The 18,510-nt window shown below is 35.5% G+C and overlaps 1 protein-coding gene across 1 annotated transcript in view; it reads right to left on the bottom strand.

The window, feature by feature from the left end:
• Nucleotides 1–635: 635 nt before the first annotated feature.
• Nucleotides 636–18,510, bottom strand: part of PPARD (peroxisome proliferator activated receptor delta) — a 34,177-nt gene continuing 16,302 nt past the window's right edge. Inside the window, exons 2-6 of the mRNA XM_053706845.1 lie at nucleotides 10,474–10,619; nucleotides 6,660–6,798; nucleotides 5,894–6,090; nucleotides 4,890–5,340; nucleotides 636–4,095 (exon numbers count right to left, since the gene is read on the bottom strand). Coding sequence (XP_053562820.1) covers nucleotides 3,848–4,095; nucleotides 4,890–5,340; nucleotides 5,894–6,090; nucleotides 6,660–6,798; nucleotides 10,474–10,619 — 1,181 coding nt within the window. The 3' untranslated portion in view covers nucleotides 636–3,847. The remainder of the gene's footprint in view (nucleotides 4,096–4,889; nucleotides 5,341–5,893; nucleotides 6,091–6,659; nucleotides 6,799–10,473; nucleotides 10,620–18,510) is intronic.

Raw genomic sequence — 18,510 nt, 5'->3', positions numbered from 1 at the left:
GCCCCTTTTAAAAAATCTTAAATGGAAATTAAGCACTAAATAAATGTTTGCTAGAATGATGCATAAAGAAAAGATTAGTCTTAGAATAACATGTAGATGTATTTTTTAAAATTTCATTAACTGTTTAAATATTGACAAAAAAAGTGTAAAGTTTATAATTTACACTTAGGTTACCTTCTCTGCTGTGGCTAATAAGGGACAATTATAAATAGGTCACTAGAGTGTGCAGCCAATGGCTATGTGGAATATAACAGTGTTCTGCACATCCATTTCTAACAGGAACTGAAAAGATCAATTTCAGAATGGAATTACAGGAAAAGGGGACAAAATAAATAACAAAAGTATATTGCAGAGTTTTTTTTCATATGTATGATTTAGAATTTTATATTACCATCTCATAGTTTTTAATGTCCCTTTAAAAGGATACTAATTAGATATATTCATATCTAACATACAGCACCTCTGAAGAATATAAAGGAACAAAAAAAAAAAAAAAATAAAAAAAAAAAAATATATATATATATTTATTCCTTTATATTCTTCAGAAGCGCTGTATGTTAGATATGAATATATCTAATTAGAAGAAAATAAATGTATACTTATTTTCCTCTGAATAAAAGTGCGAAATACTAAAATTATTAATAAATGTATTTAATAATATATGACAGTGTGTTTTTAAAATAATCAAACATATATTGTTCTTAGTTCACATTCAGTTTAATATACATTATTTAGATGTCAGACTGGATGGCTATCACCATATTACATTTAATCTGCTTAAAAACCTCATAAGTTATTTGATCAATATATACATCAGGAGTAAGTTTTTTGCATATTTTCTGTCGAGTAAGTGAAAAAGATTGCTTGAAAATCTACAGGGAATTTAGCCTAGAAATGGTAAAAAATATTGCACAATACTACACAAAGGCCTGTAAACAAGCTACAATTTGTCTTTTCTTTTCTATAAAATATATTGCCTTGAAATATAAGTTAAAAACCTTTATTTTAGTAACATATGTACATAATGAACAAAAAATGCTTTTATTCTTACATTTTATGCTTTCCAGAAGCTAGTAGGTTAATTATAGGTAAAGTTTGGCTTTTTTTAATAGCAGTTAGAACTTCTTAAATTTTTAATATTAAATTAATATAAATCTTTTAAAGTCCAAAAATTTTTTTTTACAAAGTTTTGTCGATAGGAAATATTTTGACATAAGATAAAACAGCTATTATGAAAGGCTTGAGAGAAAAAAAAAAAAACGTAAAAGAAAGGAAGAAAGGGTCAGATTACAAGTGGAGCACAAACGTTTGCATGCAAGCGATAAGGAGTTTATCACGGGTGTTTGCGCTCTTCAGGCTTACAGCTGGTATTGCAAGTTGAAAGTAAACGCGATCGCTTGAGCGCAATCGCGATTTACACTCGAATGATTACCCCTTTCTCAGAGCTCTGGTTAACTGTTTTGTAAAATAAAAAAAGTTGCACAAAATACATCAAAAATACATTACAAAGTAAAGGTACACACATAATAAAACCATCTAATAAAATGATTTACAAAACATATTAAACACAAAAGTTATAAGGGATCAAAGATATGAGATCTCAGGTGTTACAGAAAAGAAGGCAGACAAAGGGCTTTAACATAGAGATGCATACTTATACATGTGTAAAGATATACTTGATGTATGTAGAATATATATATATATATATGTGTACATATGTAGTTATGTATTTATATGTATATTTACAGACATATTTACACATATAAACACATAAATACATAGGTTCACATATATAGAAGTGCATTGGAGCCCTTTGCAGTTAAAAGGACATTTTTATTGTTTAAAAAGATAGATAATTCCTTTATTACCCATTCCCCGGTTTTGCATAACCAACACAGTTATATAAATACACTTTTTACCTCTGTGATTACCTTGTATCTAAGCCTCTGCAAACTGTCAGAGCCGGCTCAGTGGAACTCCACGTGCATGAGCACGTTGCTCTGGCAAAATGCAGACGGACATTTGGCAGACAGAATTCTGTCAGATGGACATTTGGCCGACGGACAGAATGCCGAAGCATGTTCCGATTTCGACTGAGGGCAGATACGCTCCAGAGTACTCTGTTCTAATCAAAGCCTCGGGCGCCACAACTGCCTCTGGGAACCTTACCATGGGTCCCAGCCTGCACGTCTTGTAATTCTCTTATTTTATCAATTGCATCAATTAATCTAATCTATCAAATCTATCTATCTATTTCATGGCCGGACTGTTATTTGACAGCCACTTGTGTGTCGGTCAAATGTCTGTCGGCTTAAAGGGGCAGTAAAGTCATAAAAAAACTTTCATGATTTAAATAGGGCATGTCATTTTAAACAACTTTCCAATATACTTTTATTACCAATTTTGCTTTGTTCTCTTGGTATTCTTAGTTGAAATCTAAACCTAGGAGGTTCATATGCTAATTTCTTAGACCTTGAAGGCCGCCTCTAATCTGAAAGCTTTTTGACAGTTTTTTACCACTAGAGGGCGTTAGTTCATGTGTTTCACATAGATAACATTGAGCTCAGGCACGTGAAGCTCCAAGGAGTCAGCACTGATTGGCTAAAAATGCAAGTCTGTCAAAATAACTTAAATAAGGGGGCAGTTTGCAGAGGCATATATACAAGGTAATCACAGAGGTAAAAAGTATATTATTATAACTGTGTTGGTTATGCAAAACTGGGGAATGGGTAATAAAGGGATTATCTACCTTTTTAAACAACAAAATTCTGGTGTTTACTGTCCCTTTAAAGTCTGGCCACGCGTGAGCACAGTGTTATCTATATGACACATATGAACTAGCACCCTCTAGTGGTGAAAAAACTGTCAAAATGCCCTGAGAGAAGAGGCGGCCTTCAAGGGCTTAGAAATTAACATATGAACCTCCTAGGCTTAGCTTTCAACTAAGAATACCAAGAGAACAAAGCAAAATTGGTGATAAAAGTAAATTGGAAAATTGTTTAAAATTAAATTCTCTATCTGAATCATGAAAGTTTATTTTGGACTAGACTGTCCCTTTAAGTAGATGAAATCATGTATAAACATATTAATGCAATATTCATTTTTAATAAAGTCTTATACTATGTATTTACTGTAAATATTTTATATTCCAATGTTATGTACATAGCAGAATATGTTCTATGTATTTATAGATATTCCAATATATATCTATTCTGTATATATCTATAATCATAAGAAAATGCAATTGGGATTGTGCGCAATTAGGGAGTTTTTCTTCTTTTTTTGCTCAATTGATTTCTATGGGGGAATATGTGAATGCGCACGCAATATTCTAAGTTCGCCTTTTTGCTCTCGTTGGGTTAGCACGCGTGCGAAAACTGTTTACTTTTAACTCATAATACGCCTGCAACCCGACGCCCGCAAAAAGCATACTTCTAGCGCAGTTAACGCTCGAGCGTGAGCGTTAATTAGAGCTCCACTTGTAATCTGGCCCTTTCTTTCATATGCTGGTAAGTAAAGCAGGTGTAATAGTGATAATTATTTAAAATCACAGGTTTTAAGTTTGGTCACAACAATTAAAAAATCTTTTGAGGAAAAAAAAAAAATCAAGACGAATAAAATAAAGCGTGTGATGCTTTGAGGAGAAGTGCCTTTTGGTAGTTTGAGATGCCTTCAATACATATGCGTGTGTATATATATATATATATATATATATACACACACATACACATACATACATACACACACATATATATATATATATATATATATATATACACACACAGTATATATATATATATATATATATATATATATACATACATATACACACACATATATACACAGATCAGTACATGTCTCTATAGATCTCTTGTAGTAGAGGATGCAGAGCTGCGCTGGTTTCTGTGCGTTTTATGCTCTGCACAAGTTCTGCATGTTCAGTCACTAGCTGACGTAGGTCGGCCATCTTGTGCAGGAGTTTTGGAAATAAGAAAGGAGCATCAGGATGAGACATCTGGAGGTGACGCCCAAGTGCACTCAGTATACCCTCCTGGATGTCCTCTACTTGCGAGGAGTTCATAAGACCTGGGCGATCTAAAGAGATATAAAAATAAAATGAATGTTACCAAAGGGAGAGTATACTGTAAAATTAGTTTTTACCTTAAATGTACTTGTTATACCAGCTGCAGGAGTATGAAATGTATGAGAAGTTGCTTCTTTAGATTACATTTTGTACATGAAATAGATGGTTTTGTTCTTGGAAAACACAACCCATCAAAATGGGTTGAGTTTGCAGGGAAATCAGATGTTATGTTATCACTTTCTGTACACACAAATGCTCCCTTATCTTATTTCTGTTTACCAAATCCCAATACTTAGAGAGAACAATTGGAAATTAACATTTTATTGCTTATCTCTCCTAACTCCGACTAGGAGTATGATTTTTCTGGTGGCTGTGTTTACGCAGCTTTTATTATAGCGTATACTTAAGTATAGAAACTTTCACTTTAGGTACGGATACCATGCAAAATCAGCTATTTTAAATGCAAATGTAAAGGAGCTATTTAAAAACAATTTAATACACTCTAGTAAGTAAAATGTGTAATTGGGAGCAAATTAAAGGGGAAAAACATTTAGAGTAAACTCTCCCTTTAAGCAATAGAAAGATACAGAGAAATAACAAAATGTTTATGAGAAATTTTGAAAATAGGGAGGCTGTAGGGTGAAATTCATAGAGAATTTGGGAAGATGAGATGGGAGTATGGTTGAAAAATGTGTGGTGATTTAAAAACATAAAAACAAAAACATAAAAAAAATAAAGTAAGTTGAATTTGGTGAGAATGAAGATAGAGAGAGGATAACAATGTAAGAGTAGTGGTGTCTCTAACCTCCACAAAGGATTATGGCAGCCACAAATAGTGCCAGGTCGCTGTCATCCAGTTCTAGAGCATTGAACTTAGTGGCAAAGTGAAACTTAGGTTCCATTATGTGACAGAAGGGGCGTCGTAAACTGCGCAGAAACTCGCGAGTGACAAATCCTTTGCCACCAGCCACAAGAAGTCCATCTTTGTTCATAAGTGAGGCCAGCATGCAGAAGATGGCTTCATGGACACCGTATTTCAACAATGTGACCTGGTCATTGAGGTAGAGAGAGCTGAATCCTGGAACACTTTTGGCAAAGTCAGTGAGTGCACGCACTGTCTCTACTGATGTACACTGGCAGCGGTAAAAGACATGGACTCCAATTTCTGTTCCAAAGGGGTCCTGAGTGGGCAACTGTTCCCATACAGATCCTTGCTCTGCTTGCCACAGGGTGTCCATATCATGTATTACAAAAGGCTATGAGAAGAAAAAAGAAAAAAAGGAGTAGGATGATTTAGAGGTGAACTATTAGTAGAGTTTATCATTATATATATATATATATATATATATATATATATATATATATATATATATATATATATATATATATATATATAAAAAACCATAGACTTAGTCAGATAATTTTTATGAAATTTGCAAGATATCTTTTCTAAACTGGTAGAGAATCTACAGCAAAAGAAGTATCACTCAATTAGAAAGTCAAGAGAAAATCATTCAGTTCAATGAGTGGTCAGCTGATTAAATGTATAATAGCAAACACAAAATTAATTAGTGGCATCATATTAAAAAATATATTTGCTATTCTCACTGGCAATAGCACTTTCTCATTTTATTTTATACGCAAATACCCAGAGTTAAAAGAACAACATTCAAACAAATTGAAAATACATCTCCTTTGTAGTCTGTCTCATTTTCGGTACTCTTTTTGCTTTAACAGATTTATTCACTGAAACAATGTTCTAATCAGAAGGGATTAAGCACGTTAGGATAAGCTGTCAATATCCCTCACCGAAATGCTGCTCCTGCCAGTCAGAATATCTCTGGCCCTTTTCTTGGTCATGGTAAATGTACTCAGGTAGGAAGAATGGATCCTCTGGGAAAGAACCAATGAGTCAGATACGGGTGAATCTGGAGCCTCAGCATCAGCCGCTGGGGCCTGTATTAATCGTCTTCTTTCTGCTTCCGGCATTCGACCAAACCGGATTGCTGTTACAGACGATAGGGGGGAAAAAAAAAGAATGATTACACAGCAGCGTCAAATCAATTCTTCTGTTCTCTTCTACAAGTACATTCTTATTTTTAAAATGTATTTTCTTTGTGGAGCCATATTTCTTCCCCTTTAACCCTTCTCTCACTCTTTTTATTTTTTTTGCCAACAAACGCTATTATCTTTCTCTGCTGTCTTTTAATGTATCTATCATCTCGTCCTTGTAGAATTAAATTTTTAAAACCATTCAGTGCTAACATCCTGGCTTCAATACACACAAGTTGTGCTATAACTGAAACAGGCCTCTTGTAGTCCCAGAAGATAGGACCCCAAATTATCCTGGGGGGTTGAGATCTCAAATTGATTGGAAAATTATTTAAAAAAAAGGATAAACCATCAAAAGCAGCTATATTTGACTGTTCATCTTTCCCCAAAAGTTATTCCACCCTCAGTAAATGGAATTACTTTTAGAACAACCCACGTTATCTCATCAAGAATTTTCCTTAGTCTATAAATTTGTGGTATCAAATGAATTGTGGTAACTGTGTATCTTGAAGCCGCAACTTACCATTATGGGACATGCCAAAACTAAGACACTTGTTAAAACGACAATACTGGCACTTATTTCTGTTTTTCTTCTGGATCTTACAGTTTCTGTCACATCGCTCGTACTGTAGCCTCATCCGCAAGGTGCGACGGAAGAAACCCTGACAGATTAAAAAGGGGTGGGTGGTGTTGAGTGCAATAGAGAAACAAAATGTTTACATCTAGCTATTAACAAGAATAGATTCAAATGATATAGCACATTTAGAAAATATAAACCTGAATATGTATGCATGTAGTCAATTAATATATTAAAGAGAATTAGCAAACATAATATTGTTTTTTTTACAGTTGTAATGGTAAATTACTAGGTATTATATATATACAGGTATATATATATATATATATATATATATATATATACACACATACACACACACACACATATATACACCCATTTTTGCTTTTAATCTTAGCTGAGGGCTTGTAAGTGAGTGCTGGACTTTCTCTATGTGATATATATATATATATATATATATATATATATATATATATATATATATATATAAAAAAAAATCTAAATATGGAGGTGCTCAGATTATCCGTTACTTACAGCCAAAAGAGCACCCAGTATTAGAGATAAACTTGTGCATAGCGAATTCAAAAGAGAGCACAAGTCCAACTGGTTGACCACTGCATCAAATCAAGTTGGAAGTGTACCATGTGGACATTGTGTATATTGTGTCTATATCAAAAGATCCACCACTTTTTGTACACCGACTAGAAGCAGGCCACATTATGTTAAAGACAGGATATCATGTACCTCCAAAAATGTAATATATCTCCTAAATTGCCCGCGCCCCAAATATTATGTCGGTAAAACGACAAGGGAACTGAAAAGTAGAGTATGAGAGCATAGAGATGATATTAAAAATGAGGACAATGATAGTCCAGTAGCGAGACACTTTAAATCCTGCCACAATTCAGATCATAGCAAGCTTCAATTAATGGGCATTGAACTATTGAGACCCAGTAGACGGGGTGGAAACCTTGACAAAATAATATTGCAACATGAATCAAGATGGATTTATAGACTAAACACTTTGAGCCCCACTGGTCTAAATGAAAAAATAGAATACTCATGTTTTCTATGAAGAGAAAGTAATGCCAGAGCATTAATGTATGTTGATAAGCTTATATGGAGTAAATATGGTAATCTTTTTCTCGTTATAACTGTGCACATATAACCAGGGACTCTTGTATTGTGATTGAATTTGCATGTGATGATCTTTATATTTAACATCTAATTGGTGAATGGAAATGTTTGACTCAAAAATCGCTACTAACCAAAGTGTAATACACATTTTGTTTCTACTGTTTAATTGCAATGGCTAAGATTTGTAACATTCGAGTAATTGGTTTCATGTGAGACCCGTGTACATAGTAACTAAACATTAGCATTAGTAGCTGCAAAGGAAAATGCTGATGACTCAGCAAAAGTGGGCGGAAAACTTTGCTGGGAATTCCTTTAAATAGGAATCACGCCCATTACAGGTACGTCTGATGAGGCCCCATGTTCAGCCCTATGTGGGAGGGGTGAAACGCGTCATGGTGGAACAACTAATGACAAACTAACAGCTATGTCAGACAACAGCTGTGTGAAGACTCACGCTACACTGGAGAAGTAGGTGTTAACTTGAAAGTGAAGATGCTGACAGAACCACACTGAATATCCATAGGAATTACAAGGTACCAAAAGTCCTCCATATAGTGACGGTTATAGCGTGTTGGATGGAAAGTTTTTGATGCGGCTAAGCTCAGTCTTGCAACCCCTATCAGTGTTCTTTATGGAGTCTTTTGCGGGACTTTATCACACATCCATATAACAGTGTTTATGACAGCACAGAGTTTATACCCTAAAGACCCGACAAGTTGATTTTCATTTGTGAACAAAGTAGTCACTGCGACTGTAATCTGAATAGAGTTATAATCAATTACTAGAGCGTGTTGGTTAATACTAGATAGCCTGGTTTCAGCAAATATACTTGGACTCTTATGTCGTCAGTCTTTCTATTCAATTTGCATACATTTGGGGCACCATTATTATCTGATGAAATATATGTGTTTGCACCGGACTTTATATACACCAATTTCAAAATACAGCTGTTTATCACAGTCTAACATTTCATATTAAGTGTATAACTTTATCTGGCGCTAGATATGTTTTATTTTCAGGGTCTATGAAAGATATCCCAGCATTTTCACACAGTCTGTTGTTCTTTGCTTGTCTTTTAATAATGTGTGTGTTTATCATGTGAAATACGGGTGGGGAACGTCCCACTTGTGTTTATCTGACCTTACTAAGTATAGTAATAAACACAGCTAAACCTTTAGTGCAGCCTTTGGTCCTTCTTTGACAGATACCTATCATAGTCTCTGTTTCTTTCTTTTATAATATATATATATATATATATATATACACACGTATATATATATATATATATATATATATATATATATATATACACACACACATACATACACACACATACATACACACACACTTGTATCTCCATATGGCACAGTATATTGAATTTTACTTGGTGCACTAATTTATTCTAATCTTTGGCATGATGGGATAAATGAAATACTCTGATTAAGAACTTATTTTGCGATGATGTAGCAACATTAAAGGAACAGTAAAGTCAAACTTAAACTTTCATGATTCAGATAGAGCACAAAATTTTAAACAACTTTACAATTCACTTCCACTATATAAATGTGCACAATCTTTTTATATGTACACTTTGAGGCATCAGCTCCCCCTAAGCATGTGCAAGATTCACAGAATATACTTACATGCATTGTGTGATTGGCTGATGGCTGTCACATGATACAGTGGGAAGGAAAATAAAACTAATTTTGAAATTAGTCAGAAAAAAACTTTTGACTATTCATGTGAAATTCAAACTAAGTACGTTTGCATTGTCTTTTTATTATGCAATTTGTTGATTGTGCCAGTCTACTGTGATTAGTGGTGATTTCAAAGGGACAGTAAAGTCAAAACTAAACTTTCATGATTCAGATAGGGCATGCAATTTTAAACAACTTTCCAATTTACTTTTATCATCAAATTTGCTTTGTTCCCTTGGTGGTATTTTTGAAAAGCTAAACCTAGCTAGGCTCAAACTGATTTCTAAACCGTTGAAAACCGCCTCCTAGCTCAGAGCATTTTGAAAGTTTTTCACAGTTAGACTGTGCTAGTTCACATGATTGACATGATTAAGGACTAGAGGTCCGAAACGTTGTCTTTTCTATTTCGAAATATCCCAATAAAAATGGAATTTTCTACATAGTGGTGAGTGCTGCTGAATTCTTTGGACTATGCTAGTTCACATGTGTCATATAGATAACATTGTGCTCACTCCCGTGAAGTTATTTAGGAGTCTTCACTGATTGACTACACTGCATGTCTGCCAAAGGCACTTAGATAAGGAGGCTGTCTGCAAAGGCTTAGATACAAGGTAATCACAGAGGTAAAAAGTATATTAATATAACTGTGTTGGTTATGCAAAAACGGGGAATGGGTAAGAAAGGGATTATCTATCTTTTTAATTAAGAAAAATGTTGGTGTAGACTGTCCCTTTAAGGATATTTGTAAGTAAATTTGCTGTCCTATCCATCCGGCTGTGTGATAATGAATTAAACAGTTTATCTCAAAACTACAATATATAAAAAAAGTTAAGATACAATATATTTTAATATTTATTAATTTGTTTATTGTTTCACTTAACGTGTTATTTTTTTTACAGTCTCAATCCTTTCTTCTCTCTTATTACCTTGCATCCTTCACATGCATGTACACCATAATGGAACCCTGACGCCCTGTCTCCACAGATCTTGCAGTCCACTGCCTGGGGCGCTCCCTCTGGTTCCTGAGGGACGGACGGCTGTTCATCTGAAGATGGAGAGCGAGGTGGAGGTCCTGAAGGGTAAAATAAAAAAAAAAAGTTACTGTCAAAACGCGTTGTATGTCAATATACATGTAATTTAATGTAATTATATATCTGTATATTAGAGTTAAAGGGACAGTCTACACAAGAATTTGTATTGTTTCAAAAGATAGATAATCCCTTTATTAACCATTCCCCAATTTTGCATAACCAACACAGTTATATTAATATACTTTTAACCTCTGTAATTATCTTGTATCTAAGCCTCTGCAAACTGCCCCTTTATTTCAGTTCTTTTGACAGACTTGCAGTTTAGCCAATCAGTGCCTGTTCCCAGATAACTTCACGTGCACGAGCACAGTATTATCTATATGAAATACGTGAACTAACACCCTCTAGTGGTGAAAAACTGTTAAAATGCAAAATGAAAGAGGTGGGCTTCAAGGTCTAAGAAATTAGCATATGAACCTCCTAGGTTAAGCTTTCAACTAAGAATACCAAGAGAACAAAGCAAAATTGGTGATAAAAGTAAATTGGAAAATTGTTTAAAATTACATGCTCTATCTGAATCATGAAAGTTTATTTTGGCCTAGACTGTCCCTTTAATGTGCTAGTCCAGTATTTCAGATGCAAAAATGCATGTAAGAATACCATTAGGTATTTCATGGCATAGACAAGCTTTACCCACTATTTCCAGGTCTGGAGCATACATCAGATCTTTTTTATTATTATTTTCATCATTATCAGGTATTTGTATAGAGTGCCAACAGATTCCGCAGCTAGAACTTTATTGTGATCTCAAATAAAGTATAAAAATATGCATGTGCAGTTTGGGCATAGTTTAAACAGAACTATATCCGTTTTTCATGCTAGCCCTTTTTCAGCTTTATAAGATCTTCTAGTTAAAAATATGATGTCACTTTTCTGTGTGCATGCACACTTCCTATTAGTCACGTGACTGGTCTATTTCTTAGCTGATAAGAACTAAAAAGCCAATCAATATACCTTCCAACATTTCAAAATTCAACAGAGGGACCCCCCCGCGTAAAAAAAAAATGAAATGTGGTGGACGGGGCTTAAAAATATCATAAGACCAAAGTAATATAAATAAAATTCTAAATAAAGTCATATATTTTAATACACTTAGGCAGCAAATCAAACACAAGCTCAAACCACTGGTATAGCTATGTGAGCTATGTATTTAATTAGCCTTTGCAAAGGCATTGCTAAATATTTTTATCTTAATTGGACATTTAATAATAGATTCTTTAAAACTGCTCTCTGCAAACCGCATTAATATTCTAGATTCTGGCCTTTAAAGTCAGCAAAAATGCACAGTAGCACACTACATAGCATACGCTTACACATCCAGATACACACACACTACATAGCATACACTTATACATGCAGATACACAGACACTACATAGTATACACTTATACATGCAGATACACATACACACACTACATAGCATACACTTATACATGCAGATATACACACACTACATAGCATACACTTACACATGCAGATACACACACACTACATAGCATACACTTATACATGCAGATACACACACACTACATAGCATACACTTACACATGCAGATACACACACACTACATAGCATACACTTATACATGCAGATACACACACACTACATAGCATACACTTATACATGCAGATACACACACACTACATAGCATACACTTATACATGCAGATACACACACACACACACACACTACATAGCATACACTTATACATGCAGATACACACACACTACATAGTATACACTTATACATGCAGATACACACACACTACATAGCATACACTTATACATGCAGATACACACACACACTACATAGCATACACTTATACATGCAGACACACACACACACACACACTATATAGCATACACTTATACATGCAGACACACACACACTACATAGCATACACTTATACATGCAGACACACACACACACTACATAGCATACACTTATACATGCAGACACACACACACTACATAGCATACACTTATACATGCAGACACACACACTACATGTCATACACTTATACATACAGATACACACACACACTACATAGCATACACTTATACATGCAGACACACACACACACTGCATAACATACACTTATACAGGCAGATACACAGACACTACATAGTATACACTAATACATGCAGCATACACGTATTCATGCAGATACACAGACACTACATAGTATACACTTATACATGCAGACACACACACACTACATAGCATACACTTATACATGCAGATACATACTTATACATGCAGATACACATACACACACTACATAGCTTACATTTATACATGCAGACACACACACTACATAGCATACACTTATACATGCAGATATACACACACACACACTACATAGTATACACTTATACATGCAGATACACACACACACACTACATAGCATACACTTATACATGCAGATATACACACACACTACATAGTATACACTTATACATTCAGACACACACACTACATAGTATACACTTATACAGGCATATACACACACACACACTACATAACATACATTTATACACGCAGACACACACACACACTACATAGCATGAACTTATACATACAGATACACACACAGTTATGGATACAGATAGACACACACACACTACATCACATATGGGTATCTGTAATTCATTGTATGGGGTCCTGGGGTTGGCAAGCACATTAGCTGGCAGTCTGCGGCTGCCACTGTTCGTTACCCTGGTATTAGCACTGCTCATTGTATGAAACTGAAGGTATGCTAGTATTATCACCAGGGGTTAGATATCATCATTACCAGAGGTAGGTTAGAGAGGTCACCATTAACCGTGGTCAGAGTATATACAGCCTTCTTACTCCTGCTTAACAAACACACCATTCCTTTTTCCACAGGGAATCTAACAGGTATCTAACCCTGTGAGAGCAAAGCCAGCTGCTTCTGAGTATGGGCCCAATATAATTTAAAATAAAAAAAATAAAAAGATTTTTTTAATTTTTTTTTTAATGCCCGGGGCAAATCGGGACCGATGGCTAGCAACCCGGGACAGGAGGACAGACCCCTAAAATCGTGACTGTCCCGCGAAAATCGGGACAGTTGGGGGGTATGAGTCCACCTATGTTTATCTTTGACGTGAGCTTAAAACACAAGTAAACACCTCTTGCTTTTCTGTACAAATGTAACATCATTACTTTATTGAAACTAAAACGTTATATTATTTCTTTAATATTTAATCAACAAATATAATTTAAAACATTAATTTGCATAGTATTCTCAGGGTAAAACAGACACTTTGAATGCATCATTATATTTATAATTTATTAAGTGTTTAATGTCTTTATACAGACTTCAGATTGCTTCTGCTTGTATAATTGGTCTTTTCATATGCCATGGAAGGGGGGAGGTTCTGCTCCCAACCCCTTTTACAGGGTGTCCCAGACAACCTCATCAACAGTGCTAAATTGGGAGCTTCTACGTAAGTTTTTTAAAAGGTTTTATACTGGATTTTTAAATCTGTATCTGTGCATATTATTCTTTATAGTAAGGTTTATTACATGCAGTAAAATGAAAATTGGCATATATTGTCCCTTAAAGGGACACTCAAGTCAAAATTGAACTTGCATGATATAGATAGAGCATGCAATTTTAAACAACTTTCCAATTTACTTCCATTAACAAAATGTGCACAGTCTTTTTATAGTTACACTTTTTGAGTCACCAGCTTCTACTGAGCATGTGCAAGAATTCACAGAATATACGTATATGCATTTGTGATTGGGTGATGGCTGTCACATGATACAGGGTGAGTGGAAATAGACATAACTTTAACATTTGTCAGAAAGAAAAAAAAACTACTACTCATTTCAAGTTCAGACATTGGCCCATATTTATCAAGCTCCGTATGGAGCTTGAAGGGCCGTGTTTCTGGCGAGTCTTCAGACTCGCCAGAAACACAAGTTATGAAGCAGTGGTCTAAAGACCGCTGCTCCATAACCCTGTCCGCCTGCTCTGAGCAGGCGGACAGGAATTGCCGGAAATCAACCCGATCGATTACGATCGGGTTGATTGACACCTCCCTGCTGGCGGCTGATTGGCCGCGAGTCAGCAGGGGGCGGTGTTGCACCAGCAGCTCTTGTGAGCTGCTGGTGCAATGTTAAATGCGGAGAGCGTATTGCTCTCCGCATTTAGCGAGGTCTTGTGGACCTGATCCGCAGTGTCGGATCAGGTCCGCAAGACCTTTGATAAATTGGGGCCTAAGTGTTAGAGTACGCAAATCTAATGTATTTACTGGTCCTTTAAGTTTTTGTTCTTGCTATATATAAAAATACTACATACAGATACTCCTGGGCTTTTGTCTATAGACCCAAATGCTTCAGAACAGACACACTCCAAAGCATATTCTGCCAAACAGCTAAAGTTATCCACTGTAGACTCTGAAGCGATAAAAACAGTGAAAATATTGTCAAGGTCAAGGTAAAGATATCTATTTAGAGAAGTCTCTTTCTTTAAAAAGCTGCAGTTTGAAGTTTCAAGGAGACAGAAGGAATTTTTTTTTTCTTTCTATCTTCATATATGAGATACTGGCTCAAAAAATAGGAACAACGTGAAGGATTTATACTGGTGAAAAGCTAAATTCATTTGCCATATGAGCACATGCATATATTGCTACATGCCCATATGGATCATGTCATACCCCTATTTGTATTCTAATTTAAAGGGATATTAAATAGTGCTCCTTTAGAAGAAAAAAAAAAAGTTAAATCAATGTAAACATAAAAAAAAAACAGATCGTGTTAAACAGCAAACAACTTACTTGTTTTCTTGCTAAATGAGCACTTACATATTCTCAGTGTAGCCACTGCCTGCAGCTAGAGCTACCATTGCAGAACTTAAAGGGACATGAAACCCAACGTTTTTTTTCCCCTTCATGATTTTGATAGAGCATACAATTTTAAACAACTCTCCAATGTATTTATATTATTGAATTTTGCTTCATTCACTAAGTATCCTTTATTAAAGATGCAGCAATGCACAACTGGGAGCTAACTTAATACATCATATGAGCCAATGATAAGAGGCATATATGTGCAACCACCAATCTGCAGCTAGTTCTCAACTCCTGAACCAACCTATGCATCTTTTCAGCAAAGGATACTAAAGGAACAAAGCAAATTAGATAATAGCAATACATTGGAAAGTTGTTTAAAATTGTATGTTCTGGAGGAAGAGGAGGAGACTGTGCATAGGCTGCACCTGTGCATTAGTGCACCTGAGCACCTGTACAGACATCACTCCCCTGCAGTTACACCTTGGCGGTTTGTAGCGCTTGGATCCTTCATGTTAGAAGGAAATTCTGCAGCTGGTTAAAGCCAACACACCAGCTACCCTCCACAGCGTAAACTGATATCATACGCTTAAGATAAAAGACCTTTCTCTGGAGAGACTAATAACCCATTTGAGCATTTTACTGGGTAAACTTACCATAATGAAAGAATAATACCCTGGCTAGCAGCACAAGTGAAGCGCTGACTTTTTTTCTTGATGGAGGAAATGCCGGGCTAACCAGACTTAGCAATCCGCAGCATAACAGCACCAAGAAGCAGCCTGCCTTGAATTATTCCCCCTTGCTAAACTGAAGCGCGGACCCTCACAGCAACTTACCGGCACCTGACCTGCCTCGGGGGCAATCAAGCCCGCTCCCACCCACCGGTGCTGCGTGTGGTGAGCGGATGGATCATTGAGATCAGCGCGGAGGATAGTGAACCTGGTTTTATTTCCTCCTCTCCTCCCCCGGAACTGCGCGGAGGGATTCGGAGACGGAGGCACTCAGCATACCGGGACCTGCTGAGACCAGCTGGAAGGACACCCCGCTAAGCCCGGTAAGCGTCTAAAGATTGCAAAGAGTTTGAAAGGTTGGGATTCAGAACAAACTTTCTTTTTTGCTCCATACCCAACTTCAACTTGAAGCACAAGGAACATATTGGGGTAAGGGGGAATAATCTGTGTCTTTTTACCTGATCCATACTTGGCAAAACTCTGCTCTCTGGCTTATGCTAAAGTTGAAATATTGAAGGCATTTAACTGAAATTGACTTTTCTATCCTACAAGTTTTGCTGCTTAAAAAAAAAAAAAGGAAAAAAAAAAAAAAAAAAACCTGCTTAAGAAGTTAAAATCAAGCTACTTTGAGAATAACCTCCCCTTTAATGAATAAAAGGCATAGCAAGGAAGTAAAATTATCTACAAAAACTATAAGAACTCTTTTATATCTTTGCCTTGATAACGGACTAAAGTATGCTTAAAAGCTAGATTCATATGTAACTGGCTTAAGAACTACCTTTGTATTTATTAATCTCAGTAAGAACTGCAGCAAGGCTTTTTGGCCTATAGGAACTCAGATTGTTTTTTTAAATCAGGAACTGGGTATTACTTTAATATCTAAAAATTAAGTATCTGTGCAGCCTTTTTTTTCTATCTTTATAACATGATATATTTTCTACTTATTGGCAAACAGAGAACCCATTCTTTCCAGTGAGCCTGTTAACCTCACTAAAAAGGGAATTTGTATTACTCTTTAGAAAAAATACCAGAATTTGTTACAACTTATAATAATTGTATAATTGAATGGCTTATCCCTGTTATTGTAGTAACTAAATTTCTTTACTAGATATTTAAAGGAAAAACTATAGAAGTGAGATTTATAGGGGTGATATATAATTTACAAATAGTCTGTATTTTAACTAATTGAGAGCCTAAAGGGCCAGAAATCTGTCACATTATAAACCATAGCACCTGTAAGAATACTGATACAATAGTTACTCAAAAAATTAAGATCTTGCTGCAGAGGCTGTAATATCTCTTAAAGAACAGATCTATATTAAGCATACAAAGTTGAAATTTAGTATTCCAAAATCGTATAAGCAATTAGAAAAGGCTTCTACATGAGATCTCTGCCTCTTTCTTTGGAGCTAGTGAACTGGCTGTGTTAATTAATAGCTCATGGTTTAATGAGAATCTTTCTTTTCTTTAGCACAGTAGTCTCTATTTACATTCCCTGCCAATTCTGGTCCAAACTCACATAAGAACATATTAATCACCCCTTTTCTTTTTTTATCCCCACACTCACTCCCAGCACTTTTTTTTTTTTTTTTTTTTTTCCACTCTCAGCACCTCTTTTTTTTTTTTCACTCTCAGCACCTCCTTTTTTTTTTTTTTTTTTTTTTTTTTTTTTTTTCTCTCACACGCACACACATTGATTGAACCCTTTTGCTTTTCTCTCTCTTTCTGAGTATATGGACAAATATATCACTTCCCCCACTTGCACTCCCAAGACTAATCCAGGTATGGCAGCAAAATCAAAGGAGCGCAGAACAAAAAACATAGAGAGCCCTGTAGCACCACACGACTCTATTGCTCAATCACAGAGCATAAGCTCCATAGAATCTCAAAACACACAATCTTTAGTCTCTAGTATCCTAGAGGCCATATCACCTAAATTTGATTCCCTAAAAAATGAAATAAAGCAGGACATCGCATCACTAGCAATAGAAGTGAAACAGTTCGCTGGTAGACTACAAGAAATAGAACAGAGAATTTCTGATCTTGAAGATAAGACAAATATTCAGACCCCAAAAATTGAGGGAAACCAAAAGTTAATAAATAAACTCCAAGCTAAAATAGATGATCTTGAGAATAGGGCAAGGAGGAATAATTTAAGAATTATAGGATACCCAGAATCTGTACAGCAAGAAGATTTAATGAAATTCATGACACTCACACTCCCTCAATTGCTGAACATTCCCCCACCACCTACGCCTTTTCTGATAGAGAGAGTTCACAGATTGGGGAGATCTCCAAATGTCTCTAAACCAAGACCAATT

This window comes from Bombina bombina, chromosome 3 (assembly GCF_027579735.1).
Source record: "Bombina bombina isolate aBomBom1 chromosome 3, aBomBom1.pri, whole genome shotgun sequence".
Lineage (NCBI taxonomy): Eukaryota > Metazoa > Chordata > Amphibia > Anura > Bombinatoridae > Bombina > Bombina bombina.
Note: the sequence above shows the minus strand (reverse complement) of the source record. Positions and strands in the feature narration are given on the sequence as shown.